The sequence below is a fragment of the Mercurialis annua genome, linkage group LG3 (assembly GCF_937616625.2).
Source record: "Mercurialis annua linkage group LG3, ddMerAnnu1.2, whole genome shotgun sequence".
NCBI lineage: Eukaryota > Viridiplantae > Streptophyta > Magnoliopsida > Malpighiales > Euphorbiaceae > Mercurialis > Mercurialis annua.
This window is the reverse complement of record NC_065572.1, coordinates 2,906,141-2,933,177: the sequence shown is the minus strand read 5'-3', so window position 1 is coordinate 2,933,177 and position 27,037 is coordinate 2,906,141. Positions and strand designations below refer to the sequence as shown.

Genomic DNA, 27,037 nt, shown 5'->3' with positions numbered 1-27,037 from the left:
TAATTAGAAGAATTACTGTACGTCAATTAATTCATAAATAAGTTTTTTAATTAAGTCTTTTTAAATGTATGTGCTAGCAGTTACAGATGACGCAGTTCTTACTAGCAGATCAATGCCAACCTCAAATTGTCACACAACCATCGTCTTTAAGTAATTTTCTTTAATCTTTTTCTTCATTGCTTTTTGTTTTTCTATACTCTGAGTATAACCGAACCAAACTGAAATTTTAATGTAGTTTGGTTTTCGGTTGATTTGGTTCCGTGACGGTTTTCAATTTTAAAAAGTTCTGCGCACACACACATAATGCTATTTTTTTTAGTTTTTTTTTAAAAAACTAATTCACTACTAACAATCAGCTTTTTAGCGACGGATTACTCCGTCACTAAAAAGCTGTTTCCGTCGGGAAACACATGCCCATCAGCAAATGTGGCGTCGCTAAACCAATTGGCGAGGCCACGGGAAAATCTGTCGGCAATTGGCGCCATAAATGTCTGTCACTAAATGAGTTGCTGACCGACGTGTTCAGCGATGGCCAACGACGAAATTGGCGACAGACAATTGCCTATGTTAATTAAGTTTATGTGTTCAGCGACAGACAAAAAACCGTCGCTAAACACATAATTCCGTCGGGGAATGATTTTTCCCGGGCAAAGTTTTTTGTTTTCCGACATTTATTTAATTTTAAAACCTATTAAATACACCCAAAATTAAGCTGTAACGCACAAAATACATAAAACCGCTTAATATTAATATATATATATATATATATATATATAAATTTAATAATATACCGTTGAAAATTGACGAATCAATTTTACCTTATTTTTTATATTTCGGTGTCAATTACATCTAAAATATCAAATTAACCTCTTTTCACTTGAATGATATTTAAAATAAATTCTTCGTATATAACATATATTCTAAACATTAGGCCAAGATTATAAGTATCAGTAATGACTTTCTTTCTATCTTCTTGTCTATCAAAATTATTTTAGAGATAATGAAAATGAACAATAATTGAGTGGTAACTAAACTCTGGCAAAAAAAAAAATTGATCATGATGAAAATGCTCTAAGATTTCATATGTAACAAATTTAGGGGACGCGTTAATTTTTTTGTTTTTTTTTGTTTTTTATGTGTTCATTTAATAAAACTAGTGTCGCTTTACGTGTTTCACACGTGGCTCGTAGTGTGATTCATCAAAATATTATATTTATATTTAATTGATGATTATTTTTGTACTTATAAATTGTATTTAAGTATAAAATATTAAATAACTATTAAAATAGTAGAAATAATAATTAAATTATTAATTTATTAGAAGGAATTTATCTTAATTAGACTTATAGATGATTAAATAATAAATAAAATAATAATATTAAATATTAAAGTAGTCAATTTTAGTTAGTATTTTAAAATATTTTAATTATTTTTAATAGAAAGAAAAAAATACAATGTCCAATTTAATGTCCTCCTAATTTATTGTTTAGATGAATATGTCCTTTTAAAATTTGATAGTGATATATTAAATAAAAGAAATAGACAATGTGATTAATTTTAATTTGGTTTGTATGATACCTTTATCCTTTTTTGAATTATGTTCTGTTTTATGTAAAACCTATAAAATTCTGATTAATAATTTATCATGTACACTTTTTAGTATATAGTAATCAATTTGTAGGTCTAATTCGTTTATTCTCAACAAAAAAGTGGTCCAATTCGTTTTTATATTGCAGGAGCATCTTTAACATTATTTCGTAGGTTTAATATGCATAAAAGACTCTTACGGAGTTTCAAGTGGCCATATTTCTAGTGGTTATATTTCTAGTATCCAAATTAAACTCTAATTGTACAATTATCTTTATTAATTTATTAGATAATTAGATAAAGACCATAAAGCCTCCAATTAACTAATCAATTAGTAATAATTTATAAAGGGCTATTTAGTAAATGTGCCTGTCCACCCCCCCATCCGTGCTTTTATATATAGTATAGATATATTTATTTATAATTTTTTAAAAGGTTTAAAGATGATTTTAGTTATTATTTTCCAAATTTATTTTTTCATTATAACTGATTATGACTCAATTTTACAATGTATATATTTATTAGTTAATAGAATTATATTAAGACGCAAGTTATGATTCCACTTCACCATTGTTGACTTAAAATTTTACATATTTGAAGTTTTAATTTATTATATATTTTTAAATTAAAAATACACATAAAATATGTATATATATAATATCTTCATAAAATTAAAAAAATAAATATAAATATTCTCATAATTTTTATTTTTTTAATATTCACTATTTATACTTTTTTACACCTAATTAACATAATAAGATAATTATAAGCGTTAAAAAATATTTTATTAAATACATTTATAGTAATAAACTAATGAGATTTTATAAAATTTGAATGTCCACTATTTGCATTTTCATTTCATTATATGTGTCGTTTATAGTTATACATGATGTTTTGTCGTTGTCCACCTATGTCGTTTGACTCTTAGCTTTCACGTATACTATAATTGTCAGACTCATATATCAAAACTGTCATTTTTGAGAAGTAAACTATTTTGATGAATTTATTTCCTTTCTCAAGGTAAATAACATGTAATTTTATTTATCAGAAAAATAACATGTAATTTTAAATATATCGATTGAAATATCTTTCTAGCTAATCACATAAATTTGGATATAATTGAAGCATGTGGATTTTATTTAAGTCAAACTATTTCTAGTATTTCAAATGATTATATATTTTTAGTGAATTTTATTAAAGTCGAATCTATTTCTAGTATTTCAAATGATTATCTATCTTTAGTGATCAAAACATAGTGTATAGTTTTTTTGGGTTAATTCTATAAAAAATCATGACCTTTACACGAAATTTTATTTTAATTACGACTTTTAAAAGTTTCCATATAAAACCATGAATTAATTCTAGTATTTCAAATGAATAAATTTAAGTTTCTATATTTTCTTAATTCAATAAATAAGTAAATTAATAAAAAGAATGATTCAATTCAATGAAAATAACACAAATCATTCACAAGTTATTGTAATGTTCATCACATTTAAAACTATTGCCAATAAAGTAAAATCATTGCCAAATTGGCGATAATTTTGGTTATAAATAGTAGTAATATTATTATTATTTTCAAATTCAAAAGGTTAAAAAAAAAACAAAATATTACTTCATCACGTCAGTTTCATCATGCTATAGCCATTACGCCCACTCTTCATCATTACTCCCCACAGTTACACTTTTTTCACTTCAAAAAGGCTCGTCCTTTTCCTCGTCTGATGCTGTTAAAACCATAAAATAATCCAAAGGTTAGTTCTTTAATCAATTTTAAATTTTCATGTCTTTGTTTTAGCCCTTCTTTTTAAAAGGGCCTATATATTTTATCAAGTTTTACCTTTAATTTAATTGCCCGGTATGTGTTTGTATAAATGCCTGAACCAAAAAATTTAAGTGTTTTGAACTAGAACTTTTGTTAATTGAATAGGGTTTTTTGTGTTATGCAATGGAGAATATGATGGAGGATGATTTAAAATTAACGGAGTTAAAGAAAGAAACCATACGGGAGTCATTTGATCAAGCACATTCACAAGCAAATTCCATTCTTTTATTTACTCTCCAATGGAAAGATATAGAGGAACAACTAGAACTTGCTCATAATTCTTTGCTAAAGAAGTTTCAAGAACTTGAATCCAGGGAGGAAAAATTAGCGGAAAAGACTCGAGTTCTTGAACAGCGTGATCATGAGGTTGAGGTTAAGTTACAAAGGGTGAAAGAAGGGTTAGATGGGATTCAAGTAAAGGAGCAACAGTTGGGTGCAGGTAATGGGTTGATTGCGAAGTGTAATTTGGCGCTTAATTCGAAGGAAATGATTTTGAGTTCAGCGAGAAAAGAGGTCGAGGATTGTAATGACATGCTTGAATTGAAGAAGGAGCAACTGGGGTCTTTGTGGATGGAGATTGAAGGGTGTAATATGGACCTGAGTGCGAAAAACGAGCAATTGGGTGTGGCTCGAAAATCTGTAAAAGAATGTAATTTGGAGCTCGAGGCAAAGAAGACGGAATTGGGGCTGTGTAAAACAAGGATTGAAGAGTGTTGCAGGGATTTTACTGTGAAATATGAAATGTTGGAGAAAGTGCAGGAGAAACTTCAAGTATGTTCGAAGGAGGTTGAAAAGGTGAAATATTTGGCTGCAGATTGTAACAATGAACTTGAGCTGAAACAGAAGGAATTGGGTATGGTGAAGAGTTCGATCCGGAATTGCAGTGCTGAGCTTGAGTCAAAAGAGAAACAGTTGGAAGTGCTGCAGGATTTGACTGTGAAATGTTCCGGTGATCTTAAATTGAAAAGGAGCAAACTGAGTGGAATTGATGAGTGTCTGAAGAAGCTTGATTTGAGAGAGAAGGAACTTCTTGGAACTCATAGAATGATTGAGGAATGCTCTAAAGAGATTAATTTGAAAGAGAAAGAATTGAATAACATCCAGAAATTGATTGAGGAGAGGTCTAAAGATCTAATTTTAAAACAGGAACGTCTTGGTTCAATCCAAGTGTTGATTGAAGAGAACATTGAAGAACTTGAAGTGAAAGAAAAACAATATGATACAATGAAGAAATCTGTTGATAAAATCTCTTTAGAACTCCCATTGAAAGAGAAAGAACTGGAGTTGGTTGAACAATCCATTAGAACGAAATCGACAAAGCTTCGGTCAATAGGGAATAGAATAAATTTGAAGGAGATGGAATTGAGTAAAGTCCACAAATTGATCGAGGACAGATCAAACGATCTTGAGCTAAAAGAAAAGCACCTTGATTCTATCCAAGTGTTGATTAGAAAGAATACCGAAGAACTTGAAGCAAAAGAGGAGCAGTGCAATGAAATGAAGAGGTCTGTCAAGTCAGAAGAGAATAAATTAAATTTGAAAGGGACAGAACTGGGTAGAATCCAGATACTGATTGATGAGAGCTTAAAATATTTCAATCTGAACGAGAACAAGCTTGATTCAATTAAATCTTTGATCGGGGAGAACACTAAAGGACTTGAAATAAAAGAGAAGCAGCATGATGCATTGAATAAAGCTATCTGCGAGTGCGCTGAAAAGCTAAAAGTTAAAGAGAGAGAACTGAAGTTGATTGAAGAGGCTATTAGAAAGCAATCATCTAGGCTTCAGTTAGAACAGAAGAAATTCCATTATCTTAGAATTTATGCAAAGCGGTATGAAATAAACTTTAAACGAAACACAAAAGGCTTGAATTTAGTCAAGAGAAAAATGAAAGCATATTGGGGTGATCTCAAGCTGAAAGAGAAAGAATTAAATGCTATTCAAGAATCAGCTAGAGAAAAAAATGAACAACTTCAGTTGAAGGAGAAGCTTTTACAATCAATCCAAAGGTCAATTGCGGAATACTCTGAAGAGCTTGAGACAAAAACTAAGAACCTTGATTTGGTGGAGAAATCTTTGCAAAAATCCTCTGATAATTTTTCCTCAAAAGTAGCAGAACTGGATTCAATGAAACGAATTTGTGATTTAAGCAAAGAGCTTGAAGAAAAGGAAAACTCTTGTGATTTACTCAAAACAAGATTGGAAGAGTGCTTGGATAAGCTTGAAATGAAAGAGAGACAGTTTGAAGAACACATGGAGGAGTGTAAATTAAAAGAAAAGGAAAATTATCTTGATACAATGCAAAAATCAGTTGAAGAATGGTGTAATCAAGTGGAATTGACAGAGAAACAAGTTAGTACCGATTTTCATTCACAGGGAATGAATGCCCAACCGGAGAATTTGAAGGCTAACAACTGCATTAATTCCTTGATTGAGGGTTTGCAGTGTGAAAAGACAGTTAATGGAAAAAAATTGCAGTTGTTCTTGAATGAGCATTTGACAAAACATGATTTGATTCACCATGAAGTCTTCACTACCATTCAGAAGTCACCAGACCCAGGAAAGCTGGTACTAGATGCTATGCAAGGGTTTTATTCCCCGTGTTTGGAGAAGAGGGATATGGAGTTTGACTCGAGGGTTGTTAGGAGGAGTTGTAATGCTTTGTTAGAGCAATTGTTGAAAATATCACCATCCATTAAGCCAGAGATACAAGAAGAGGCAATGAAGCTGGCTAGTGAATGGAAGTTGAGGATAAAGCCAGAGCCTGAGAGCACTCTGGAGGTATTGTGTTTTTTAACACTTGTGGCTGCATTTGGTTTGGCTTCTGCTTTTGCTGCTGATGAACTCCGAAGTCTTCTTGATGCTGTTTCCCATCATAGGCAGGCTCCTAAATTGCGCGAAGCTCTTAGAATTGCGGAGAGTTTACCTGGTAAATTCTTTCTTTCATTTGTTCTCCTGAGGTTTGTTTTTCATGTTGCTTCTCGTGTGCCGTTGGTAATGTGATTACTTGATGTCATTATATGTGACAAATCCTGTCGTTGCTTACGCTTACCTAGGTTTGTTTTGTCAAACAAATGATTCTGGTATTTCAAAGGCTTTTCGGTATGAATAAAATAATATCTTATATTGGTCCTGCTCTTTCTCAGGGAATCACATTTGTTCTTCACATGTAAATCTTGAGCAAACAGAGCAAGCCAATGATCTAGTGCACTGTTCATCAGCAAATTGGCAGTATGGTGCCACAATTGATGATAGGAATTCACAATTGATGCTGGATGATGACATGAATGGAGATGATTTGAACCCACATGAAATTTTAGCTGCCCTAAAGATTACGCCGGATCCTGCAAAATTTGTTTTGGGAGTGATGCAATCATGGTATTCTCAGCATTGGAAAAATAGTGGTACAACACTTGATACAAATCTTCTCAGAAGTAAGATCCTATTAATCACCCAACTGATGAAACTCTCGCCGACAATAAGTCCTCTGGTGAAATCAGAAGCTTTGAAATTCTCAGTTTCTTGGAAAGCAAATATAAGAACGGACCCTGATAATTCATTGGAAGTTTGGGCCTTTTTGTTGTTTTTAGCTGTGTATGGATTTGTTTCTTTTTTTAGCGTTGACGAGGTCTTGAGGTTTCTTTTAGTTGTTGCACATCACAGACGGGCGCCTGAAATAAGTCACATCCTCGGTTTCACAGCTAAGGTACCTGTTTCTGGTACGTTTTTTCAACAAAAATTACCCTGCATTACCATGTGTGTGTATTAGTGTATTTAGGACTATAAAATTATATGTTAAATGTTTCATGTCATGTCGAAATAGTTTCTTTGTGTTTTGTGCAATCTATCATTTGATTTGGTAATATGCCATTTACTAGTTTTTAATATCTCTATTCTGATGTTTCTTTTTGGTATGTTTTTCAGACCTTATTCAGTATTTTGTTCTAAAGAAGCAATATATAGGGGCTATTAGATTTAGTCATGCATATGGGCTCACCGATAAGTTTCCACTGGAAGTCATCCTGAAACAGTATCTGGAGTATACAAGAATGTGGACCAGAATCTCCATGGATGGTGGAAAGGATTTGCTAAAATACCAGGCATGTGTAGTTCTTTTGCATTGTTATGGCTCAGTGTCACTTAACCTATTGCCGCACATGCTTTGAATTTGCATGGGTACTTGATTCTCGAAGTTACTATACTATTGCCTTATTTCATTTTGATGATGACCAAATTTTGATTTGTTTTATTTTGATTATTATACTTTTAATGTCATTATAACAAGAGGTTTTAGGCAAAACAAATGCACGTGGCAGTCGGTTTTTGCTGATTTTGCCTACAAATTTGTCATGTATGCATAAATCATCAGAACCGGGCAAAAATCGATTGTCGAGTGGCAAAAATAAGCAAAGAGCGATTGCCAGTTTTTGTCTGAAAACCTCGCGGTGAAATGAAATTTAAGTTTAATAACAAAACAAAAAAAATCAAAGTTTGGTCACCAAGATAAAATAAGGCGTTAGTTTAATAATTCCGAGCATGAATTATCTGAATTAGCACTAGACTAACTCACATTTTTGTGGAGTGGATGCAATTGCAGGATAAAGAATTAGGTGCTCTTAGATCCATACTAAATTGCATAGCAGAATACAAGCTTGAATCCAGAATTGCACCTTGGGACATATTTGTTCGCATTGTCGAGCTAGAGAAGCAAAAGGCTAGCATTGTGCACTCTTCGTTATCGTCACTGGCTCCCGCAACACTTCAGCAGCAATACGACCAGAATTTAAGGCATGAGTTGCCAATGCAGGGTAACAATAAGCGTCCTAGGGTAGATGTATCTGTCGATAGACCTTACTCGTCCCAACTTCCTATCAACGAGGTCATCAGCCTTAACGAATGACTGCTGTAGCTTTGCTAACTCATTTATCTCAATGGAGAGTGCAAAGTAGAGGGTTAGAGCATAAAATGCTTCATGGGTAGTAAGTAGTTTAGGAGTAGAGGTTTCTTTAGGGTTTACATAATATCCTACTACTTTGAAAAAGAAAAATGTTAAGTAAGAAGTGTAGAGAATTTCTTGTATATAAATCCATCAACCTTAAGCTTAAATCTACCACTGTACTATTAAAAGTCTTTGATCAGTAGTAACCCTTCTTTTGCTGCTTATACTTGCTCCATGTAGCTCTCTTCTCTCAAATGAAAATGACCCTGTGATGGGTAACATCCCCATGAAAAAGGGGCAACTTTTGTGTAGTTTGTGATTGGTAAGATTTTCTCTCAAATTCTTAGGAATGCTTATAAAAATATTTATAAAATAAAAATATATGTAAAATTTGAAAATCAAAATTATAAATTTGAAATCCTATTCTAGCATGTGTCAAAATTTGTTTTTTTTTACTCTTACACTTTGCGCAGCAAATTTCTTTACAGAGTGCTTTTTAAATAATGGTTTTAAACGGTTTTTTTTTAAAAGAAAACAGTTTGTAACGGGTATAACAGTTTATAAAAGAATTTTAAATAATTTCTAAAAATAAAGCTCGCACTCATTTCTAAAAATAAAGTTTTAGCCGTTTTAATGATTTTTAAACAATAAGTGAAATAGAATATTGTTATAAATTTAGAGAGTACGTACATTTTTTTAGAATAAGAGTAAAATATAAAGTTTTAATATTGAAGATGTTTTCGCAAATAAAGTTGACAAAATGAACTTTTTATAGGTTTTTTTTTGCAAATCAGCTCTTTATACAATATGCTAAAAATCTACTAATATTATACTAAAAATGTTTTTTTAAGAAAAGCAAACATTATTTTGACAAAAAAAAAACATTGAGAGCATATTTTTACAAATAGTCAATCCGAAAATAAGTATTTAAAAAAATAAATGATCAACACGGTTCTCAAATTTGCGTCTCGGAATCAAGACCATGTTTAAAATGTACAAATTTGGGATTATTTAATCTAAATTAAGAGAGATTGAGGACCTAATTGATTAATAAATTAAAAATGACTAAATTTAATTTTGAAAATACAAATTTTAAATTTAAATGACCCAAAAAAATTAAAATATACTTATTTGATTTTAGACGTAGTTTGCGGGTCACTTTGAAGCTTTGTTCGTAATTTTAGTAATATTTTCACTTTCCCTCCTTTTCCGTAATCCAATTTCCCTTCCTTTTCTGCCTAAAAAATAAATTTCCCTTCTTTTTCTTCAATTTAGGGTTTTATTTTCACTCTACTCTCCCAATTAATGGAGGAAAAAACGGTCTCCTCCGAGTTGAAACTCAACGAGTTAAGCAGACAAAACTTCCGCCAAACAATAAACCAACTCCATGATCGCGCCTCTTCTGTTCTGTTGCTCACTCTTCAATGGAAAGAAATCGAAGATCACTTCAAATCCATTCAACTCGGCATTGAACAACGCGCTAAGGAGGTTAACTCGGTGCATGACTCAGTTGAACAGAAATTAAATGAAATCAAAATTAGAGAGAACGAGTTAGAGTTAGTTAAAGAATCGGTGAGTACGAGAGAAAAAGAATTTGAGTTAATGCAAAAGAAAGAGATTCAAGAGAGAAAAGTACAGGTTGAATGGATTGAGAAATCACGGAATGAACTTGACGCCGTTAGAGCTTCCATTGACAAGAAATTGGCAGACGTTAAAGATGAAGAGAAGAAAATTGAATTGCGAAATAAAACGAGGTTAATTGAATTAAAAACAAAAGAGAAAGAATTGGAATTAGAAGATATTAAATTGAAGAAAAGAATTAAAGAAATAGGACGAGTTCGTCGCGAGTTTACTCATGTGAAGAGTGACAGTGCAATGGAAGCTAATCATGTTAGCTTCCGTGTGACTATGGATGGAAAGGCATTGATAATCTTCTTGAATGATTACTGTAATGATCGCGATTCGATTAGGCAAGAATTGCTCAGTTCTTTGTGTCTCTCAAAGAATCCTGCAAAGATTGTATTGGAAGCAGTACAAGGGTTTTATAAGGGAGGATTAGGGTTTGATGAGGGAATTGCTAGAGGCTCTTGTGTTTTCTTGTTAGAGATATTGATGCAAATAAGACCTGAAATTCGGCATGATGTGAGAAGTGAAGCAATGGAGCTTTCATTGGATTGGATAAAACGAATGAAAAAGGATTCAGAAGATTCTGTAGAGGTTTTGGGGTGTTTGCTGCTTTTAGGTTCTTATAGACTGGCTTCTGGTTTTGATGCTGATGAACTCTTTAGGTGTTTGAAGATTGTTGCGCATCATAGCCAGGCGTTGGAATTGTTGCGCGCCTTGGATTTGGCTGATAAAGTATCTGGTGAGTGTGTAGTTTTTGTTTTGTCGCTCGTTTGATACACTTTTTTGAATTGTGAATGTATTTTTGTAGGTATGAGTGCATAGTTGTGAGTGTAATGTGAAAATACATGGATATATATATATATTGGTTTCATGTCTTATAAAAGTCTTTGGCTATGTTGCATGTTACCATCTCGAATCCCACATTTCGTCATTTCATTTATTTTTTCGGAAGTGCTTTTGAATTTCTAGAATTTTATATTTAAAACATATTCTTGTGAAATTTTCGTTTTGCCATTTACCGATTTACCATTTCCTGTTTCACATTTCGGTTTCCATGATTATAACGAGTGTTAGGCTTTAGGTATAATTTTCTATATTACTATACTGTTCTGGTTGATGCAATCCATATCTTTAATAGGATCAGGCGATCAGCACGTCTTTCATCTACAATCTTTGTTGAGAAAAGAGGTTCTTAAATTAGTATCGTTTAGCTCATGTGAATCTGTATAATATTTCTTCTACGCTCTGCATAGGATCAATAACCTGTAAATTTTGCTTTTTGTTTACAGGGTTTCTTCAAAATCTTGTAAAACAGAACAAGCACATTGAAGCCATTAGATTCATATATGACTTTGAGCTAGTTAATGAGTTCCCACTTGTACCTTTATTGGAAGATTACATGAATATTTGCAGGAATGCTATTACTAACAGCAGAATGAGAGTCAAGTCAATTCAAGGACGGGTTTGTTTACTTTGTCTTTTTCTATATCAGTGTTTTCTCACTAGTTTTTCTGTCATCTGTGTATATTGATACTAACTTGCTGACAGATTGTGGTCACGAGCGCATTAATAGATGATATGAAAGCTGCACTTAAATGTATGGAAGATTGCAAAATTGAATCTGAACTGTACACCAAGTGCCTTAAGCAGCAGATAGACTGTCTCGAGAAGGCAAATGCAAATAGGAAGACGAGCTTACCATCATCCGCTGCTGATGTCTGTGATCTTGGGCCTAAATCTACTGAAACCCCTTCTGTCATCTGTCCAACGCCACCCTCAGGCAATGGCCCGGCTCCTGCCTCTGTCCCTGCACCATCCCCGTCTCAAAAGCTGAGTGGCAATAAGCGCCCCAGGTCTGCTATCTCAGCAAAAGATGATCAAGATGCCTTTGTTAGCTCTGCTTCTGCTGTTAACTCAACACAAATGCCATCGCAGCAGCTAGCAGAATCGTCAGACAAGCAAGGTTTGCCATTTAATAGTCGCTCTGAACATTCTCAACAGTAATATATAGCTTTTATCAATTAGAATTGACTAATGTCATGATTTTAAAAATCGTTACTTGGTAGATGAACTTTAATGGCTTAGGAGAAGGCAATCACTACTTTGCTTTTAACTTTAACACGAACTCTCCGTTATTAGCAAAGTTGACCTCATTACTGGTTCCCAATCCTTTAGTATTTGCTTACTCAACTTGCTGCATTGATCTTTATCCAAACTTTTGTCGATGCTTGTCATAAATTTTGCATTTGGATTGAGAGGGCGCATAGTATGATTTAGATCTGTTTAAGTCATTTAGTCATGAGTAGGAGTGTGCATCTGTCGGTTTAGTATCAAAATATAAAAACCATTTGGTTTTCAAAGAAAATAAAAACCTAACCAAATTAAGGAGTAAAGTTCGTTTCGGTTTCCGGTTAAACTGAAATACAAGATAGTTTTTTTGAAGATAAAAAATAAATAGTTAAATGAAAAATAAATTGATATTAAATTTTAGATTCAAATCTAAACTAAATTTATAACATATAGTACATTTTCATTTTTTGAATACATATGAAATAATGTTATTCTTAAGACTATAGTATTAGTATTATTCTTAAAAAAATTACATTATATTAGATGTAGCTCTTTTTTTTTCATATGTTTACAGTAAAAATCAAACCAAACTAATCTTTTTAAAATTTACAATAAATAAACTAAATAAATAAAGTTTTTTCAGTTCGGTTCGGTTCTGGACAAAAAAAACTCAGTTAAGTTCTAATATAAACCAAAACAAAATAACCCAACTGAAATTCTGACCGAACCAACTGGTCTGGTTTTTAAAAATTATACTTCTCCAAAATTTTGCTTCGGTTGTATGAAAGAGGAAAATTTTGGTTTGGGTCAAAAAATGCCTCTTTGATCTTGAAACCGAGTATCCCAAATTCATTTAAATTTCAGCTTGCTTTCAGTAAAGGATCTGTCAATATTGAGATTTGAGGCAGGTGAGATTCTTGTGTATAATTGCATCAAGTTGAGTTGTGTACAGTTATCAAAACTCTGTCAAGTTCTACTAGTATGCTATAGTTGCTTGTCTTGATCAAACTTCTCATACAGATTTATTTTTTTTCTCAAAATAATTCAAAACCTGAGTTTGTTGCTCTTCTCATATGGAAGTGACACAATTCCATGTTCTTAATAGATATCATCCAAGGGCTTATTAAAAGAAATCAAAGAATTGAGGCGATCAAGAACATTTATGAATCAGAGATGACCGATAAGTTTTCTCCAGTAGATCTTCTACGCGATCACATGACGTATTTGAAAAGTGTTGAGAAATCATTTACCAATCAATATACCTCCACCACAAAATCACAGGTATGATAAAGCTAAAGCTATTTGCTCTCTCTATATACATTCATATTCTGCAAATGCTCTGGCTAAATTTCTTGCAGATTCGATTCGTTGGCAAAGAGATAGATAGACTGAGAGCAGTAATCAACTGCATTACAACTTACAAGCTCGAATCTGAATTCTCGTCGAAAGACCTCAAAGAACGTGTTTTAAAGTTGGAAAAGAAAAGGCGAGTGCTTACATGTTCAAAAACCAAAAGAAAACCTGTTACAAGATCAGAAACCGCAGAGTTTGAGGAGAAGAAGGAGAACTCAGGTTGCAGCTCCATTGCAGCTCCAACAATCGTCTCTCCGATCTTGGGGACCGCCTCCAATGCAGCTTCAGCCACCGAACAGCCTTCTCCAGCCACCAAACAGTTTTCTTCAGCCGCCAATGCAGCTTCAACCACCGAACAGCCTTCTCTAGCCGCCAAACAGCCTTCTTCAGGCACCAAAAAGGCTTCTCCAGCCACCGAAAAGCCTTCTCCAGCCACCCATCAGCCTTCTTCAGCCACCAAACAGCCTTCTGCAGCCACCAAAAAGCCTTCTCCGGCCACCAAAAAGCCTTCTCCGGCCACCAAACAGCCTTCTCCGGCCACTGAACAGCCTTCTTTAGCTACAAAAAAGCCTTCTCCGGCCACCAAACAGCTTTCTCCGGCCACCAAACAGCTTTCTCCGGCCACCAAACAGCCTTCTTCAGCTGCCATTTCTAAGACTAAAGAAAATAAGGTAAATTGTGAAGATCCAAAACCAGAGTCTAAAAACCAAAAGCAACGACGTATCAAGTCACCACGGACGATGGCATCATTAAGGAAGCCTCGAGAGTCTGCCAATGCTGCTGATTATTATCGTCATCCTCAGTACGGAGGTCAATATGTGTATGATGGTGTACCGTACTTAAACTCAACGGCTGCATATCATAATTTGGGTGGCTATCCTTCTGCAAACTCACAGCTCAACCCGCACTACAGTCTAAATTATTATTACAATTTGAATGCGCAGAGACCTTCAAGTTCTAGTTATCATACCACAATGCACCCCTGGGGGCCGTAAGAGATGAACAACTAGTTAAAAGGTCGTCACTTTTTGCTGTTCGCACATAGTTCATATTAGGTAGTTAGGCCTTTTGTTTTTCTATGAGATAGCATGGTAGGCAAATTTGCTGTCTTTACTTTATTTATTATATTCTCTCCAAAGTTTAATCAAAGTATATGATCAAACTATGTAAAATCTTGCATGTTTCAGTAGCGAACAATTAATACAATGGAAGATGCATTACGCCTCTCGGATTACAAAAAACGAAGCTTTTGTCGAATGCTTGATCAGCTTCATGATCATGGTTCATCGATTCTTTTACTTACTCTTCAATGGAAGGACATAGAGCATTGCAATTTCTTTTAAAGGAACATCCCGGTGGGTATGATTCAATCAACAGCGAAGTAAAATTTAATTAACGATTCTCATTAGATCCTGCAAAGCTCATTTGGAGATTGTTTCTCAACATAGACAGGATCCTGAATTATTTCGTGTCTTGAGTTTTACTAATAAAATGTTATTCGTCTTAGTAAATTTTAATTGATTCACTTTTATTTGTATATTAGTATATAACCCTCGCTTTGATTCGGGGAACACATTTTTTAATGGTACTAATCGAATTATTTTATACAATTTTTGATCTACTTGATTTAATTATAACAATATTCAAGTATAGAATACAATTGTTAAAATAAAACATAATTTGAGGCTGAAGAAATACATAATGGTATTGCATAAAGTAAGATGCGAATATTTAGATACGATCTTCAACTCTTTCTTGTTCAGTATTTTACGGTGGAAATGCGCCACATTTGTCCACATCATTGTAATTTTGCAATCTATACGCAATCAACTTAGAACCTAAAACATATGCATAGAGAATAATGGTATTAAACTATAAAGAAAAAACAACAATTTCTATACTAATTCTATTTTTACAATTTATATAATATCCATAATCTATGGATATTGCCAGAGTTAATAGTGGGAGAACAATAAGTATAAAAAAATGAAAAAGAAAAAAAAATTATTAGCATATAGATTAAATATACTAATGACCAGTAAAATAGTTATAATTATAATAAAAAACAAAGACAATTTCATTTTGAAGTGTGTTGTAAAAATATGAAAATATGAAAGTGAAGAAGTAGATGATAAATATTGTGGAATGAAAAATAATGAGCTAGTATATATGGGTTAAAAAAATAGCCGTTTTATTACTGTTAAATGTTACCGTTATTTTAATCTTTCTATTTAAAAAAAGTTTGACAAAACAGTAGTGACAATATTTTAACAAAGTTCAAATATACCCTTGTGTTCTGAACTGTTTTGTGTACTTAATGGAAATTATTCTAGAGGATAATACAATAGATTACAAAAATGTTTGATCTGGGATAAAAAAATAAAAAATGTTAAATGTTAAATTTTATATAAAATATAATACATATAGAAACATTTTTATAATTAATGGAATAAAAATATTGTGCAATTTGCTACACATTAGAGATGAAATTGTAGAACATCAAAAATTATCAAACGTCCATACATATATAAAAGGCTAACAAAGTAAAAATATTAAATAAACATTCATTAGGATTTTGTGAAACAATCGCAGAAAGTATTTATTATACTATACCGATTACATGTCAAATTATACATAAACATATGACATAATCTATAATCACTTTTAATAATAGCATCCAAAAATATTTTCGTCAAAAGAGCACAGGACTTAAAAGCTTCATTCTCGAATTTCGGCCAGCAGATTCAAAATAATCTGACCAAGGCACGGGCGTAGTTGTGTTGCGTTGTGCACGTTAAACGTCTAATCTTTTTTCTTAGTGGATTTGTAGTTATAAAATGTAACTGGTTCAAAAAACAGTTTTCGATCTGTTTAGCGTGAAAACTCTCGGATTTCGCATCTAATGACATATGGATTTGGCTGAATATCCTCTCCATTATTACGTCTTTGTATGCAAAAATATCAATGGAGTGATAATATGCAAATGAATTATAGATAATTCAGTTGCTTGTAATTGTAATTTGAAAGAACGCACCTTAATTGTCACCTTCACTTATTCCGCTCGTGCAGCTTTCGTGCCACTATAGAAACGCGAAGACATTCTCACCGACGCGAACTAAAATGCTCATATATATATGTAATTGTATCAATACAAATCCACAAATTGTTTAATTGTTGTTTTTGCTTTATAGTTTAATAATGATATTAAACTATAAAGCAAAGCAACAATTAAACATGGGTGATTATTAGCCCAAATGTTTATATAATTTAGATAATATAAGGATATTAAATGGTTAATCAAATTAGAAAATAAAACAAAAGATACATAAAGGTATAATCTATTTTTAACATTTTAATTATAAATTGAGAATACAAAAGTCACTTTAGTTAAAAAAAAAAAAGGAAACTTAAAATTTTCAACAGAAATTCTAAATTAAAAATTCAGCTCATTATTTTAAAATGATTTTAAAATAAATCTAAATTTATTTAACATTATCAACCAACACTTCGAAAATCTGTTTATGTTGTTTGCCGCCATTGAATCCAAAAAAAAAAATCATAAAGGGGAACATTCCAACTAAACAAAAAAAATGACCAAGAAAGTTCATTACACAGTCAATTCATTGCATTAGTGAGTAGACTCGGTACTGATTAGCCATCAAAACGAGTGAACTCGTCCACTTATTTATACCCACCTAACTCATCTCACCTACTCAACTCATTACCCTCTCTTTAATTTCATTTCTTCCCCATCAATCTGATCCGGTAATATTCTCATTAAAGTTTGTATTTTTATCCTGTTTTTGTTTCTGGGTATTTGTTATGAGTTTAAATTTGTGTTCTTGGTTCTAATTATTCAACTTAGCTATGTGGGTCATGATTATAATTGTATGGGTTTGATGTTCTTATGATTTTATGAGTGTTAAAGTTTTGAATTTGTATTGTTTCCTTCATTTTGTAGCAGTAATTGCACATATTATGTTTTGTTTTTTAAATTTCAATTGTTTTTGGTTAATAAGAAAAGTAAGAAAATGGCCCGCACGGGTTTGACCTAGTGGTCTAAGTTTCAGCCATCTAGGCGTCATGGTCGTAGGTTCAAACTCCGGCTATGCCTTTCCTAATAAATGGAGTGGTTGGAGTAGGGCTGTTGACCATTATAATCCGGATTTGCCTGGTATGTGGGCTTGCGGACGGTCCACATCCCGAGGTTTGATAGTGATCTTGGGCTTCGGCTCAGGTGAGTGAGTCCTCGTCACCAAAAAAAAAAAAATGAAATGTAAATAATGGATTTATATGAGAAGCTATTAATGTTTTGTGAACTTTGTTTAATCATTTTTTAATGACTGATCATTTGGATCTTCAAATTTGCTTTGTTGGATTACAGTTTAGAACTATGGATCTTCAAATTGTAGATGGAGGTCGAAGAAATTCGACGCTAATCTGTGCACCAATAATGGAAACTTCAGTTGATCAAATGTTGGTTCAGATAAGAAAGGCAAAGGAGCTTGGAGCTGACATTGTTGAAATTCGGGTGGATTTCTTAGATAATTTCAATTGTAGACAGGATCTTGAGGTTTTGATTAAGCAAAGTGTTTTACCAACTCTTGTCACTTACAGGTATTAATCATTAACTGATGTTTGTTTTTTACTTGTGATGACTGAATCTCGGCGCCTGTGTTTTTTAGTTTCGGGACCATAGTAGAATGCAGTGTTTGGTAATTTAGATTTTAGCTTATTAAATTAGTTTCAATGATGTTTCTGGTGGATGTTACCATTAAGGCCTAAATGGGAAGGTGGCCAGTATGATGGTGATGAAAGCAAGCGTCAGGAAGCACTTCATCTAGCCATGGAATTGGGATCAGATTTTATTGATGTTGAGCTCAAGGTAAACTTTATATTATATATTTTTGTTGTGAAAATCTAAAATTACTTGATGTATAGTGTGCTATGGTGATGCCGGTAGAATGTGTTACTGAAATGTTTAATTTTGATTCTCGAAGGTAGCTCATGAGTTTTTCAATTCCATTCAAGGAAACAAACCTGAAAAGACCAAAATTATTGTTTCTTCTCACAATTATGGAAATACTCCATCCGTAGAGGAAATCGGCAACCTTGTTGCTATGATTCAAGCCACTGGAGCTGACATAGTAAAGATAGCAACTACAGCTTTAGACATCACAGACAATGCACGGATGTTTCAAGTGCTTGTACATTCACAAGTAAGTAATTCTTATGCACCCTGATGACGCTTTACGAGCTTTAGATTCTTTCATTTCCTTCTGATTTATGTGAAAATATGCAGTTGAACATACATGAGCTATTACATTGTAGGATTCTTTTGCTTATTTCTACTATGATATGGCAATTAGCAATTAAGCATATACAAGCATTTTAAGCTGACATCGGTGTGTGATACTGTTATGCATCATTTGTTGCTTGTTATTACTCTTCATGTTTTCATAATAATTCTTTTTGAACTCTTTTATATTTCGAATGACGCTCAGTTAAACTATAGGTCCCGATGATAGGCCTTGTCATGGCTGAGAGAGGCTTGATGTCAAGGATACTTGCTGCAAAATACGGAGCTTTTCTCACTTTTGGTTCAATTGAGGCAGGTGTAGTATCTGCTCCAGGGCAACCAACTATTACAGATTTATTGGATATATATAATTTCAGACAAATTGGAGCTGATACTAAAGTGCATGGTATGATCGGAAATCCCATTGGTCACAGCAAAAGTCCTCGCCTCTATAATCCGGCATTTAAGTCGGTTGGTTTTGATGGAATTTATCTGCCTCTTTTGGTTGACAACGTTGCAAATTATATCTCCACCTATTCATCTACAGATTTCATTGGATACAGGTAAAGGATTCTCTTGAATATTTAAGTGTCATATGCATCATCTGTCTTGTATTATGCAGATCCATTAACGCATAAGTGCTTTGATTTTTTTTGTATCATGTTTCTTAATCTTGTACTCATAAATCATGACAAAGCTCTCTTAAATTGGTAGCTCTAGATCATCTGCAAACTGATATATTTCTCAGAAACTTTAGAAAATTATCAATTATCTTGTGCTACTTTCCTTTTCTTGAAGTCTGCGGTCTTTGAGAGAAAAAAATGTGGAAAGTTGAACTGGTTGAGTGTTTTGAAGAATGAAAATGCTTGTTATGTATAATCCACTCAGCACAGTGAATTCATTAAATCCTTGATGATTTGAACACTCATTGCTCAGTAAATTGAGGTAATTTTGATTGATTGAATTGCAGTTATACAACTCCTCACGAGGAAGCCGGACTTAAGTGTTGTGACGAGGTTGATCCAGTTGCCGAGGTAATTAAGTTACTTTGACATATTTATCTCTAGCAAAAGAACAATGACTATTGAAAACTCGATCCTCCTGCCTTTTAAACTTGTTCCATCCTTTCATGTTTTTGATTAAAGGCCTGATTTCTCAGGCAGTTGGAGCTATTAATTGCATGGTTAGGAGGCCAACAGATGGCAGGCTACTAGGATACAATGTTGACTACCTTGGAGCTATATGCGCAATAGAAGAGGCATTACGAGGTCTCTAATGCATTTGACTGGGATATGTTGTTTAAATTGTCTTTTTAACTGATCTTACTTTCTTAACCCTGCAATGTTCTCGCAGAATGTAACGATACCCCTGCTTCTGTTTCTCCCTTGGCTGGCAAGCTTTTTGTTGTCATGGGAGCTGGTGGAACTGGAAAGGCTCTTGCTTATGGTGGATACAAGAAGGGAGCAAGAGTAGTTGTTGCCAATCGCTCATTTGGTGAGTATGTATCATTTTTTTATATTGTTTGTGATGCATTTCCTGATCTATATATGATGATGAATTCCTACATTGCACGTAAATGGAAACTTTGGAGTGGAAAACGGAGAAACGATAAGAATATGTTATAATAATTATAACGTTTCCGAGTTTTATAAGCATAGAAATGAAATTTTGAAATATTAGACTCAACAAGTTTCCATGCAACATTGATGAATTGTATTGTCGGCATGGTGAAATTGGGGAACTGTATCTTCTTTTAGATGATGGGATATTAGCCGTTTACCTCGAGCAAAGATGTTAGCTATGTATTTATCAATTGACAGGGACTATTGCTGACCCCGTAATGTAATCACTTTGTCCGCTCGTGACCAGACAAAGCCAAAGAAATTGCTAGTAAAGTTGGAGGAATAGCAATGACTCTAGCTGAATTGAAAGATTTCCATCCAGAAGAAGGAATGATCCTTGCTAATACCACATCAGTTGGAATGCAACCAAGAATTGATGATACTCCACTTCCTAAGGTTTGCCTCTAAATGTTTTTGTTGTTTCATTCCTTGCAATTAAACAGCTTTTGGTTCTGCTAACACTTAAGGTGGTAAAACTAAATTTCGACTCCAATCGGCTTAGAAGTTTTTATTTCCATTTTCGGAAAGAATTTTGAAAGCACAAGTAGTACATGCATATACTAAACAAGTACATTGCACGAGAACTCATCAAACCTTACGTTTCTGCATTTCATTTTCGTCTCTGGAAAAGATTATGAACTCTGAAACTTTATATCTATAACTTATTCATCAAGGAAATGTTATTTCGCTGTTTTGCGTCATATCAGAGTTTTTGTTACCGCGCAATATATAGATAAACATCGTTTGAAGTTGTTTTTGCATTTCGACAAGATCAAACTGCTTCGACAATGAAAATCTGATAAAAGCCTTATCTTCTTCACTTTACAGGAAGCTTTGAATCACTACTCATTGGTCTTTGATGCAGTTTACACCCCAAAGTTGACCAGACTTTTAAGAGAAGCACAAGAATGTGGTGTTATTACTGTTTACGGGGCAGAAATGCTCATCAATCGAGCATTTGTACAGTTCGAAAAATTCACTGGTTTGCCTGGTAAGATTGATTTCAAACAAATAATATTGTGAAATCTCATATATTTTGTTGTTTCATGTTAGTGTTAATCTGATCTTTATTATTTTGCAGCACCAAAACAAATAATGAGGGATGTCTTGGCAAAATTACATAAGACATCAGATTGATGAACAGCTGAAAATTAACATTTCTCTTAAAAAAAGAGTAAGGACCTTTTCCGCAAACGGAGAAAAAATTAAGCACCAAAAACAATACAATTATATGAATTTTGTTACTTGAACAGCAAATGAACAATTCAATTTAGTCCATATAAAACAAATTAATAAGCAGTTTTTTGTTTATTTGCCTTTCGTGGCAAGATAATGTTCCCAATTGGGGTCCACATTTTCAAAATTTATGTGCTCTGATCTAATAAAAAATAAAAAAGACTAGGTATGCGTGCGGTTGTGCGTTTCTAATATTATTTATTTATTTGAATTTAAAAAATATATTTTTTCAAATAAAAATCAACAAAATGCTTTTGAAATATACAAAAAAATATAATTTATATATTTTTAAAACATTGTGTATATATAATTTGTATTTATATTTTATTTTATTTTATTGGTATAAATTTAATTGTAAAAATAAAATATGATTAATTATATAATGATCAAAAATTTAAAAATATCATTTTTTTAGTAGCTTTAAACTCAACATGAATCAAGTACATCTCATCCAATCTAAGACTTTTGTTTTATGAGGAATAGAAAATATATTAATAAGCTAAACCGGTGGCAGTTAGAGTTGTAAGACATGCAGGAAAGTCGTTATGTCATTCTTACTGATCTGACAAGAACGCGATGCTTGAACAAAAATATGTGCATCATTATTTGCAGATCACCTCACAAAATAAAAGATAAATTAATTAACTGCATGGCTAAAATTAGAAAGATTAGGTTGAAAATTTTGAGAATTAGGATAGAAATATTGAAAAATAAATATAGATAAAAAAATTGATGAATTTAGCAAAGGAAATGAAATTAATTAAGTAATTGATAAGAATCAAAAAGAGAGTTGATTGGTGGGTGGCGGATATTAGAAGAATTTTTATTCTCAGATAAACGGTCTCGGTCCTTTCACTTCCCGACGGCAGCCCGGACTCGAGCCTACCCGAATCTAAGGGTAGTTCCGCCTCTGCTTCCTTTCCCTAATTATATAAAAAAAAAGGAAAATCGTTTGATGTATTTGTAATTGGTTTATAAATTTTATTCTTTTAAGGTAAACCACAAACTATCCTGAAAACTCATTCTGCTTATAAAATATGTCGTAGACTCATTTACTACGTTAGGATCTAAAAAATTTAAAATTTTGTATTTGTATTTTTCCAATAAAAAAACAACACGTAGGTGCGCCTCTCGACGCGCCAATCATACGTCAACCATAGCCATGCATCAACCTAACATTAGTGCGTCTCAACGTGTCACTCTTTGGAATGCGTCTGTGCATTGATGTGTTATTGTTCATGTGTCAAAGATATTTTAGATAAAAATTACATGTATTATTTATAAAAAAAAATTATATATATGGAAGGTATCTCTAATTATCTGAATATCATTTTCAAATATATCCATGAAATATACAAAATATGTATATATCATTAATATATATTTAAAAAAATATCTATAATATATTTCAAGTAAAATAAGAATATAATATAATCTAGAAACGTATAGAGATTATATATTTAAAATGTGTCTAACATGTATAATAATTTAGCATTTTTTAAAAAAATATAAACATTTGTAATTTAATTAATTTACATAAGAAATTGGATCTCATAAAAATTTAAAATACATCTAAAAAAGATCTCATACACATCATAATAAATTTAGAGTAATGCTATACATCACGAAACAATTCACACACGAAATACACTACTATTTGTAAGTGCTGTAATTAATGCTAAATGATTAAATTTCTTTTACATTTGCTCACGTGTAAAGGGTTGGTGTTGTGTTAAATAACAAATAAATCTTCAATTTTTTTCCTTTTAATTATTTATTATTTATTTTATAACTCTTTATTTTATTGTAAAAAGGACTCTTTGCTTTATTATATTATTTCTTTGTTCTACGGTTTAATTTTATAAAAATAAATAAATAAAAAATTATAAAGGTAAAAAGAATAAAAAAATCCTCGAATTTTTTTCAAAAATACAGATTAGCTCTTAATTTTTTCTGGAAATAAAAAATCCTCATTATTTTTAAATTGAAAAAAAAAATCTTCTATCCATGACTTTTACTAACGGTTGTTAAGTAGCTGACGTGGCATTAGAAAAAAAAAATTAAAAATATTCTTAATGTTTAAAATGCTTATCAGTTTTATATTTATAAATTTTTTAGCATTATTTTATCCTCTTATTCCTAAATAATTCTAGTTTTTTTATTTACAAAAAGAAACTGAAAAATTTGCTTATATTATTTGTTATTATTTTCTCAAAGCAAAATTTTTAGTTTCTTTTTTCTTGATATTATTTTTTATATATTTTATAACTTTTTTATTTTCTTTCTTTGTTTTCTATTTTTATTTTTAAAAATTTAATAAAAAAACATTTATTTAACTAATTATGTTATTAATATTCACAATTTTACTAACAAAAATTCAATTTTATAACTTTTATTTTATAATTGGCATAAGGTACAAAAAATGTGATTCAATTTAAAATCAATGAGGATTTTTGTGTTCAAAAGTATAAAAGCTGATTGTATTTTTGAAAAAAAATTGAGTTTTTTTATATCTTTTGTCTTTATAATTTTTTATTTATTTATTTTAACAAAAATAAACTATAGAACAAACAAACAAAAAAATAAAATAAAGAGTTATAAAATAAATAACAAAAAGTTAAAAGGAAAAAAAATTGAAGATTTTTTTTTTAGATTTCAACACAATACTAAGCTTCCACACGTGACCAAATGGGAAAGAAGTTTAGCCATTTACTATTAATTGCCACTCTTACAAATAAGTAGTGTATTTCGTGTGTGGAATATTTCGTGATGTTTAGCATTTCTCATAAATTTATAGCTGAAATATATCGTATAAGAACTAATTCTAAAATGATGTACTATCATGTATAGATGTACTATTAAATATGTATTTGAGATATATCTCAAATACATTAAGGCACTAAAACTAATGCAATGGTGGGATGGTGTGTTACAGTAGCTGAAGTGATGATATGGCTGATGTATTGTCATAAGACTAATGTTCTAATGCGTTTGAAGAACCGATGGACAACACATGTTATTTTTTTATTGAAAGAATATAAATGTAAAGAAAAGAACGGCGAGCGAAAAATTGAAAATTTAACATTTGTAAAAAGATTAAACGTATTCAATATTTTTTTTTTAATTTATCATTAAGTTGAAAATTAATTATAAACCAAGCCCATCCCAAATCCTAGATGCAATAGTAGGGAAAAATGTCTTTAACTCTTTAAATAGATAAAATGTTTTGAAACTGAAACAAAATTTTCTCAAAAAATTAGGGGGCACTAAAGAGCGAAAACACACCCTTTGTCTTATAGTTTTTTTTTCTTCTTCTTTCCAAAACAAACAAAAATATGCGGACTCGATCCGAAATTTTTATGTCTTACACAAAAGATTGCATACAATATATAAAAGTTTGAATTCGCCTATGAAATAGAAGGGTGTTTTTGAACGCGGACTGAGGCCGAATTTGGGACAAATAAATTATTGTCCAAATCCAGCCATACACTGGCGAGTATGGACGGAGCGGATATATACTCAGATTCAAAAACATGTCTAAGTAGGATTAACATTCTAACGCGTTTGAAGGGCTAATGGGCAAATATATATCATTTTCCATTGAAGTAGTAAGATGTAAAAAAGACGTCGAGTAATAAAATAAATTAAATTAATATTATTTTTATTTTTATTATTTTTCCTTTTAAAATGTATAATTAAGTTGAAGTCCAATTAATTTATAAATCAATCTCATCTCAAAACTTAGATATAATAGTAGGTGAAGGTGTCTACAACTCTATACATATCTCCATCCAACTCAAACTCACTAAGAGGGATCAAAAAATGACAAGCATGACAAATATATATGAGAAACATTTTGTCTGAAATAAAAAATCATCTTAAATTTATGGGCACACAGTTTCTTTCTTCTCTCCAAAACAAAAAAAAAGATATGCATATCCACATTGAGATTTTTTGATTTTACATAAAGAAGTATATAAAAATAATAGTTTGAACCCGTTTAATATGCTTTTTTTTTTAAATTCTGGCTAAGACCGGGCTTGAAATGAAAAAATTATTATTCAAGTCCAGTCATAGACAGACAACATGGATATATAGGTGGTCATGGGCTAGTTCAGCCTGTGACCTAGCCCGATCAAACCCGGACTGGAACTGGTCAAACCTTTACTCGGGTCAAAATCACCCAAGAAACGTGCTAAGGTCGGTTCCGGTTCCAAATTGGCTTTTTCGGTTCCAACTCTTTAAAAATAATAATTTTAAAATACCTATTATATAAATATATGATTAATTACTAAACTTTTTACTATATTTATCGATAGTATATTTTACCATATATAATTTCTTATTTTCAATATATTATACAATATATACTATATACAATTAACCAAATATTTGTTTTTATTGTTTAATTAGCTATAAATTATCAATCGTCTGTATATTTAGTTGAATCGCATTTAATTTTATTTGTTTTTTTTAAATATTACTCAAATATTTAATTTTCCATATTTATGCCTCGATTAGCTCTAATTATTGATTTTACATAGTCTAATTTTTGTTATTTTTTGTAACTCCTAACCATTATTTGATCTTAATTATATCTATATTTTATTAAATATATTTAGTTGAATGGTATTAAATTAATATATAATTTTATAGTAATCTTTTTTATTATCTAATTATCTTTAAATATTTAATATTATTTATAATGAAGTGAGATTCATATTTTGATATTTTAATTTTAATTTAATATTTAATTTTAAATTAAAAAAATTAAAACCGACTGAAACCGAAATCGGCCGGTTTCGAACCGCCTCGAAACCGTCCAAAGGCCAGTTCTGGACCGGTTCCATTTTTCCATGAATTGTTAGTAAAGATCTGGTTGTGAAATATGGCCACCTCTACATGGATGGGCCAAACGGGTATCTAGACCCACGAATAGGTCTGCAAAGGGTTGACATTTTGACATGTTTGATGGGCCAATAAACAACATAAATCATTTTTTTATTGAAATAGTATATGTGTAAAGAAAAAATTTCGAGTGATAAAAAATAAAAATTTTGTATTTTTAAAATATTTAAGCATATTGAATATATTCTAATTATTTTTCTTTTTTTAATTTATCATCACGTTGAGACCCATTTATGAATCAAACTCATCTCAAACCCTAGATACAATAGTAGGCGAAGATGTCTTAAACTCTCTAGATATTTTCATCCAAATTAAACTCACTAAGAGAGAGAAAAAAGTAACAAAAATGGCTAATATATAAACAAGAGAAACATTTTAGAACTGAAACAAAAACTTTTCACAAATTTAGGGTGCACTATAGAGTAAACACACACTCTCTCACATTTCTCTTTCTTCTTTCCAAAATAAAAAATTTCTCTCATTTTTCTCTCCTTTTCCCGCCGTCCTTTTTCTCCCTTTTCTCTAAAACCACTAAGTAATCATAGCAAATGGAATAGGGGATATTAGGGGTG

At 31.6% G+C, this 27,037-nt stretch overlaps 3 protein-coding genes across 6 annotated transcripts; all 3 read left to right on the top strand.

The window, feature by feature from the left end:
* Window positions 1-3,176: 3,176 nt before the first annotated feature.
* On the top strand, window positions 3,177-8,575 carry LOC126674883 (uncharacterized). 2 transcript variants are annotated; one of them, XM_050369403.1, is made up of 5 exons: window positions 3,179-3,341; window positions 3,518-6,341; window positions 6,559-7,131; window positions 7,337-7,512; window positions 8,010-8,575. In XM_050369403.1, the coding sequence occupies exons 2-5, from the start codon at window positions 3,536-3,538 to the stop codon at window positions 8,310-8,312; spliced, it is 3,858 nt and encodes a 1,285-aa protein (XP_050225360.1). In that variant the 5' UTR covers window positions 3,179-3,341; window positions 3,518-3,535; the 3' UTR covers window positions 8,313-8,575. The 2 variants fall into 2 exon arrangements, with proteins under 2 accessions (XP_050225361.1, XP_050225360.1); XM_050369404.2 differs by lacking the exon at window positions 8,010-8,575 and having other exon boundaries at window positions 3,177-3,341; window positions 6,559-7,118; window positions 7,337-7,494.
* A 960-nt stretch (window positions 8,576-9,535) lies between these two features.
* Window positions 9,536-14,624, top strand: LOC126674274 (FRIGIDA-like protein 5). 2 transcript variants are annotated; one of them, XR_007639488.1, is made up of 6 exons: window positions 9,536-10,716; window positions 11,267-11,439; window positions 11,526-11,940; window positions 13,153-13,328; window positions 13,406-14,491; window positions 14,588-14,624. XR_007639488.1 is itself a non-coding variant. In XM_050368700.1 (5 exons), the coding sequence occupies exons 1-5, from the start codon at window positions 9,657-9,659 to the stop codon at window positions 14,393-14,395; spliced, it is 2,814 nt and encodes a 937-aa protein (XP_050224657.1). In that variant the 5' UTR covers window positions 9,536-9,656; the 3' UTR covers window positions 14,396-14,624. The 2 variants fall into 2 exon arrangements, 1 of the variants encoding a protein (XP_050224657.1); XM_050368700.1 differs by having other exon boundaries at window positions 13,406-14,624.
* A 2,351-nt stretch (window positions 14,625-16,975) lies between these two features.
* Window positions 16,976-21,684, top strand: LOC126675175 (bifunctional 3-dehydroquinate dehydratase/shikimate dehydrogenase, chloroplastic-like). Of its 2 annotated transcripts, none has more exons than XM_050369776.2 (11): window positions 16,976-17,165; window positions 17,785-18,017; window positions 18,180-18,285; window positions 18,401-18,619; window positions 18,916-19,262; window positions 19,670-19,733; window positions 19,859-19,967; window positions 20,053-20,193; window positions 20,569-20,717; window positions 21,150-21,312; window positions 21,403-21,684. In XM_050369776.2, the coding sequence occupies exons 2-11, from the start codon at window positions 17,794-17,796 to the stop codon at window positions 21,456-21,458; spliced, it is 1,578 nt and encodes a 525-aa protein (XP_050225733.1). In that variant the 5' UTR covers window positions 16,976-17,165; window positions 17,785-17,793; the 3' UTR covers window positions 21,459-21,684. The 2 variants fall into 2 exon arrangements, with proteins under 2 accessions (XP_050225733.1, XP_050225734.1); XM_050369777.2 differs by lacking the exon at window positions 16,976-17,165 and adding an exon at window positions 17,574-17,637.
* The last annotated feature ends 5,353 nt before the right edge of the window (window positions 21,685-27,037 follow it).

Excerpts from the sequence above, each read along its gene's own strand:
- LOC126674274 (XM_050368700.1), top strand. The coding sequence starts at position 9,657 with ATGGAGGAAAAAACGGTCTCCTCCGAGTTGAAACTCAACGAGTTAAGC. Across the intron at positions 11,941-13,152 it reads AGAATCGTCAGACAAGCAAG|ATATCATCCAAGGGCTTATT; the intron begins GTTTGCCATTTA and ends TGTTCTTAATAG. Across the intron at positions 13,329-13,405 it reads CCTCCACCACAAAATCACAG|ATTCGATTCGTTGGCAAAGA; the intron begins GTATGATAAAGC and ends AATTTCTTGCAG.
- LOC126675175 (XM_050369776.2), top strand. The coding sequence starts at position 17,794 with ATGGATCTTCAAATTGTAGATGGAGGTCGAAGAAATTCGACGCTAATC. Across the intron at positions 19,734-19,858 it reads AGGTTGATCCAGTTGCCGAG|GCAGTTGGAGCTATTAATTG; the intron begins GTAATTAAGTTA and ends CTGATTTCTCAG. Across the intron at positions 20,718-21,149 it reads ATGATACTCCACTTCCTAAG|GAAGCTTTGAATCACTACTC; the intron begins GTTTGCCTCTAA and ends TTCACTTTACAG.
- LOC126674883 (XM_050369403.1), top strand. The coding sequence starts at position 3,536 with ATGGAGAATATGATGGAGGATGATTTAAAATTAACGGAGTTAAAGAAA. Across the intron at positions 6,342-6,558 it reads AATTGCGGAGAGTTTACCTG|GGAATCACATTTGTTCTTCA; the intron begins GTAAATTCTTTC and ends GCTCTTTCTCAG. Across the intron at positions 7,513-8,009 it reads AGGATTTGCTAAAATACCAG|GATAAAGAATTAGGTGCTCT; the intron begins GCATGTGTAGTT and ends ATGCAATTGCAG.